This window comes from Cherax quadricarinatus, unplaced genomic scaffold (genome assembly GCF_038502225.1).
Source record: "Cherax quadricarinatus isolate ZL_2023a unplaced genomic scaffold, ASM3850222v1 Contig5159, whole genome shotgun sequence".
In the NCBI taxonomy this organism is placed as follows: Eukaryota; Metazoa; Arthropoda; class Malacostraca; order Decapoda; family Parastacidae; genus Cherax; species Cherax quadricarinatus.
The window spans coordinates 5,001-11,645 of NW_027200185.1; the positions used below are offsets into that span (position 1 = coordinate 5,001).

The 6,645-nt window shown below is 36.1% G+C and overlaps 1 protein-coding gene across 1 annotated transcript in view; it reads left to right on the forward strand.

The window, feature by feature from the left end:
• Nucleotides 1-6,121, forward strand: part of LOC128705248 (uncharacterized) — an 11,034-nt gene extending 4,913 nt beyond the window's left edge. Inside the window, exon 2 of the mRNA XM_070081931.1 lies at nucleotides 1,314-6,121. Coding sequence (XP_069938032.1) covers nucleotides 1,463-5,302 — 3,840 coding nt within the window. The 5' untranslated portion in view covers nucleotides 1,314-1,462 and the 3' untranslated portion in view covers nucleotides 5,303-6,121. The remainder of the gene's footprint in view (nucleotides 1-1,313) is intronic.
• The last annotated feature ends 524 nt before the right edge of the window (nucleotides 6,122-6,645 follow it).

The following is a 6,645-nucleotide window of genomic DNA, read 5'->3' on the forward strand; positions in this document are numbered from 1 at the left end:
ACATCTCTAGGCCCCTCTTATATTACTCTTACTTTCTATTTTGAATTTTTATTCGCACAAAAAATAGAAGATTTACTTTTATGCAGACCACTGCATAATTGTATAAATAATGTCAACTCACGTGTGACTGCATATTAGAATGGTTAGTTGGACACTTATTGGACAGTGACATCATTTGTTTACTCTTGAACATCGGGAAAACTCAAACATTTCCACTACTTTGAGCTCAATTTCAAGGTCCTTTTCATCGTGAAACCAATCAAAATCATCTCTATTTCTGTAATGTCTTCCATTCTCTCAAATGAGACCAAGAAAACGAGAATGCAACCATAAATACTATATGAAAATACACCTCAAATTCAGCTTTTCAGTCCAAAAACACGGTCGGATTTTTTTTTTCTCATGCACTGCGTGCTGCAGGATTTTTTTATACTACACACACTGACCATAGACCCATTCTCTCGCATGTGGGCCTACCAGCTTTCTCCCGATTTTGGCATATTAATACGTCAAAAACACTGGCTTGTAAGATTATATATATGACAGAAACAGTCAAAGGGTAAATTTATTCCACATAATCCTTGAATTTATACATTTTTATTCCCCTCTTTTCCTGCCATAACTGATCCTTCAACATCATTGCTACTCCTTCCTTAGCTGTAACTCTGTTAGAAACCCCTGACCTAATCTCATTTATTTCTCCCCACTGAAACTCTCCTACCCTTTCAGCTTTATTTCACTTAGAGCCAGGACATCCAGCTTCTTTTCATTCATAACAATCACAGTCATCTCTTATCATCTGCACTTCATCCACTCACATTCAGACTTTTCTCAACTTTTTCTTCTTTTTATTTTATGTAAGCTGTACAGAAAAAGGGGTTACTAGCCATTGCTCTCGGCATTTTAGTTGATTTTTACAACACGCATGGCTTACGAAGGAAAGATTCTTATTCCACTTCCTCATGGATATGAAAGGAAAATAATAAGAATAAGAATTAAGAAAAACCAAAGAAAATTCAGGTGAGTGTGTATACATAAATGTGTACATGCATGTGTAGTGTGACCTAAATGTGAGTAAAAGTAGCAAGATATACAGTACCTGTTATCTTGTATGTTTATGAGACAGAAAAAAGAAGACATCAGCACTCCTGCCATCATGTAAAACAAATACAGCTTTCTGTCTTACTCATTTGGCTGGACAGTAGTACCTCCCTGGGTGGTTGCTGTCTACCAACCTACTACTTTTAATATAGTCATAATATTTTTCAAATTACATTAAATGCATAAAATTGCTTTTTTTTGCTCCCAAACAGATGTTTGACTGTGGATAGTGTCACCTGGCAACATCATTCATGAGTGTCCTTCCAGCCACCTGTCCACCCAACTGCTTCAGAAGGCCACCCAGTATACTTGACTGCTGTCAGTACTATGCACTTCATTTGAGGTACTCCCTAAATTAATAATGGCTATGATAGATGAAAATGTGTCATTGTTGCCTGCAGTGCATCCAACAATGGAAAGGTGTAACCTTGTTAGACACTCTGTTGTGTTGACTTTTTCTGAAGTGTATAAACACATGTCTCTCTTAAAAGGCAGAAGTATTTATGATTACTGTATACAAGAAAATGCTCCAGGGTACATTAAACATGTTTTTTCAGTTGAAGAGAATGACATGGTCCAAACAAGCATAGCTCCAGAACACCTAAACTTGAAGGTTTTGTACAAATTAGTTAGGTATGTGTGTGGTCTGGCTCCACGTGAGGATGACACATGGCACAACAAGGACTCGCTAGAGTTTCTCATTAATTCTGCTTGGGAACAAATGGAAACTTTAAATGAGGCTGCTGCCTTAACAGATCAGTGTCTTAATCACAGGCTTGACATTCTGCAACAGTGTCTATCAAAAATTCTTGACAAAGTTCAGGAAATGAAGCAGGTAGATGTTGAGACCGTCCGCAGAGAGGTACTAAAAAATTCCACGATGACACCAGTGGGCCCATGTGCAAATGCATCCTCCTCTTCTGACATACCATACATGTACAAAATTTTAACCCAGCATATAATACATAGAATATTTGTAATGGTATTTAAACAACTGAACTGCCTTAATGAAAAAAGTATCTATGACTACCTTAAGGAAGACACAAACATACGTAGACCAATGGTATGTTTCACACGTAGAGAAAAAGACATATTGAAGAATAAATCCTTCCAGCCAGAAAATGTGTCTATCCATCTCTTATATAAACTCCTGCCACGTGTGTGTGATCTGTCAAGCCATAAAGAGTGGCCTACATCTCAAAATACAATAGAATATTGCCTTTTCTGCATAAAGCAAGAGCATGACTGCGCAGCATTCCTAGATGTGCAAAAATTTGCAAACAACTCGCACAAGTTATACAGATACTTGGACAGAATATTGAGTATGATTGCAGAGAAACATAATAAAACAAAACAAGACATTCTGAGAGAGATGCCAGATGAGCCAGTTTGTATGGATGATTCCTTTCAATTCTGTGATGTTTTGTTCTCTCGTATATCTCAGCAGGCTGTTTTTTTAACTCAGACATCACAAGAGCTTAGCTTTTCTCCAACAGCCAAAGAGCCAGGTCCCTCCTTTCGTGCACACCAGGAACCTGGCCCCTCTCATACACCCCAGGAGCCTGACATCTTTCACACATGCCAAGCACCCACTCCCTCCACTCCAGAGAAACAGTTATTGCCTAGTCAGACACCATATTCTTTCAATTCTGTAACACCTGAAGAAGCTAATGTTGTACATTTATTCAAAGCTTTATGTCCTGGAGGAGTAGCAGCAAAGGTCATGTGTGAGGTCTATTTTGCTCTTTCTGGTGATATTGGTAAAGTTAATAAGAAATCTTTCACTGCTATTGAACTGAACCAAGTGAAGGGAGATATAAGAGAGCTAGACATTACCACACTATATAAACTTTTAAGGTTTGCATGTGATTTGGCTGCACCTGGTGATGCTATTTGGATCACTCAAGGTGACACTCTTGAATATTGTCTCAACTCTGTAAAAACCATGAGAAATGAATTGGCTCACAAGATAATTTGCATTAGCAATGAGGATCTCAAGTCAAAGATTCAGAATTTAGAATGCCTCTTAGAAAGTATTTTGCTTAAAGCTAGTTCTTTATCAAAGAAGGACTTAAAGGATAAAATTGACAACATGAAAAATGAAATACAACCACTTGCTGAACCACCACCTTTCTTGCTTGATAAAGAGAATTACTTAACTAAGATAAAAATTCTCCAAGAAACATTAGCAAGCCAGATGGCGCATGATGCTGAAAAAGAGCTACTCAACCAGTATAGTCTTGATGCTTTCACAAATATTTCTCCAGTTACATGGAGTTATACTGACCAACATAGAAATATGACCATAGACAAGCTATTTACAGATTTGGAAATTGTGGATGCTGTTGATGTGAAAATTGGAAATACATTTTCCTTGAAAGAGAGAGTGTTTCCTGTGTTATTAGAACAAAGTGAGGAGATAGGGTCAAGAGTTATTATTGTACAAGGTGTTGCAGGGGCTGGAAAGACATCCCTATGTAAGTTCCTCATTCATCTTTGGACAACTTGTCAAAAACATGTCAGCCAGAAATCTGTTGATTTACTAATCTATATACAGTGCAGATATGTTACTACATCTTCTATATCATCATACTTGAAAACCATTTTGCCAAAGACATTCAGGTGCATTGATATGGATGATATCATTCCTTTGATGCAGGAATCAAGGGTGACGTTCTTGGTAGATGGCTATGATGAAGCTCGCACTGAGGCCAAGGATCTTTTAGATGATATTCTCAAATTTTTACCAGAAAGTAAAATGATCATAACTTCAAGGCCACAGTGGGTACCAAAACTTAAATCTAAAGTTAACCAAATTTCCTCAAGTTGCATGAAAGTACTCAGTTTGACAGGCTTCAAGAATGACAAACGGAATGAATTTATTCAAAAACTCTTTGATGTTACACTAGGGGTAAATCAACAGCAAAGATGTAACCAGTTTTTTGCTTACCTGAATAAACTGGGAGAACAGCTGGAGGTACTTACAGAGTTGCCACTGACTTTAACACTTTTAGTTATGTTATGGATAGATGACTGCAAGAATGCTATGGAAGCAAAGACCATTACACAGCTCTATAGAAAACTCATAGAATTTATGCTGAAGAGACTCAGTTCCAAGCTCAACATATCTGATCACGAACAATGCCGGGAATGGATGTTAACCTTGGGAGAAATAGCATGGGCTAATCTTAAAAAAAATCAGCATTACCTAGATAAAAGAAATGTAACTAAACTTAAAAGAAAAGCAGACAGCTTGCATGTTGATGGCATGGCAGCAATTTCAACATTCTTGCATTGTGATATCCAGATTTCCCTTACCGATTCTCATGAGTTTTGGACATTTGCACACAACTGTCAGCAAGAATTCCTAGCAGCCGAATTTATTGTTGAAGATGTGATAGTGAATGATAAATCACTCAGAGATATTCTAGGATTCCATGGAGGTGATGGAGAAGACAAGAAGCTACAGAGATTAATCCCAGTAATAGAATTTATAACTGGTTTACTATCCCAAGAAAATGAGATAACAAAAGAAAGGGCAAGTGAAATTATTCAGATAGCTTTAGTACAGACACCATGGTCTTTCATTGCAATGAGTCGTATAGTTCAGGATATGTTAGAGACAAATGTAGAAGCTAAAGAAATCCTCAAAAACATGTTTAAAGGACAAACATTATCAGATTTCCTTGATGGCTATGACCCACAGAGTGTAAAGTGGGTCCTTGAGAACACATCCTTAGGCATCCCTTCTTGTATTCGACTGAGAAACTCTGTTACTGCTGTACTCAAGATGGAACCTTTATTACAGCTACTAAATAAGAAATCTTGTCATCCTGAGATTATCATATCCATTGATTATGTTAAAAGTACTGAAAAGGCAATAGAATTTGTGAGGAATCTTAAAGAGCCATTAGGGACATTCATTCTGCTGACTTGGAACTCTCACTCACTCATTGAACTCATTAAAAATTGGCCATGGGATCAATCCTTGCATTTGTCTTTTCCTTACGAAGTTTTCCCTCTTCTGTGGTGGGAACTTGTTATATGCCTGACAAAGCAAAATATTGCTGTTAATACTCTTATTTATAGCTCCAGGAACCAAGATTGTGAGAAATTAATTGAGGAGGGAGCAAAATCTCTACACCTAACCTGTAAGACTGATGAATCACTGGATGCTGGGGATATAATCATTTCATGCTGAAACATGAAAGAACATGTCAAGACTGAATAACCATAAGCTTTTATAGGCTAATATATAATGTTTTTGCAAATTTAAACTAGAAATGCTCTACTGTAAATGTAATTAAGAGGAACCTCTACTTGTGAGCGTGTCCACGTGCAAGTTTTTCCAAATACGAGCAGTTGATGGGTCGATTTTTTGCTTCCATACACGAGCAAAATTTCCACAAGCGAGCAGACCTCAAGGCAGGTTCCTTGACACTGGTGAGGGGCTCTTGCTCTTGATCTCGGGAATTGTATCTCATTTGTTTGTTGGGCTATCTTATTGAAACTTGGGCAATGTAGGATGGAAAGATGCTTCTTAACATACACCAAAAATGAAAGAGATCTAAGCATAAATAATGGAGTTCACTTCTCAGCAATTAGCCACCCCTTAGCGGCAATTTCGAATGGTTTTTATGGTTGTATTCTCGTTTTTTGGTCTCATTTGATAGAATGGAAGATATATTACAGAAATAGATATGATTTTGATTGCTTTCATGAGATAAGTACCTTGGAGAAATGGTCCATTGCTTGGCCATTCCAGTATGCAGTTGTGAATGGGTTGACATTATTTATACAATTAATGCAATAAGGAATAACAGTAAATCTTATATTTTTTGTGTGAATAAAAGTTACAAATTATAATAATAATAATAATAATAATAATAATAATATGTATAATAATAATACGTTTAACAATTGTGTAATAATATAATACGAGGTTTTGTGTGCGAGGGGCTTGGACTTCCAGCAGGCATGCGTGAGCGTGTTTGATAGGAGTGAATGGAGACAAATGGTTTTTAATACTTGACGTGCTGTTGGAGTGTGAGCAAAGTAACATTTATGAAGGGATTCAGGGAAACCGGCAGGCCGGACTTGAGTCCTGGAGATGGGAAGTACAGTGCCTGCACTCTGAAGGAGGGGTGTTAATGTTGCAGTTTAAAAACTGTAGTGTAAAGCACCCTTCTGGCAAGACAGTGATGGAGTGAATGATGGTGAAAGTTTTTCTTTTTCGGGCCACCCTGCCTTGGTGGGAATCGGCCAGTGTGATAATAAAAAAAAAAAAAAAAAAAAATATTATATATGTATTATTATTATATATTATATATGTATTATTATTATATATTATATATGTATTATTATTATATATTATATATGTATTATTATTATATATTATATATGTATTATATGTATTATATATTATATATGTATTATATGTATTATATATTATATATGTATTATATGTATTATATATTATATATGTATTATATGTATTATATATTATATATGTATTATATGTATTATATATTATATATGTATTAT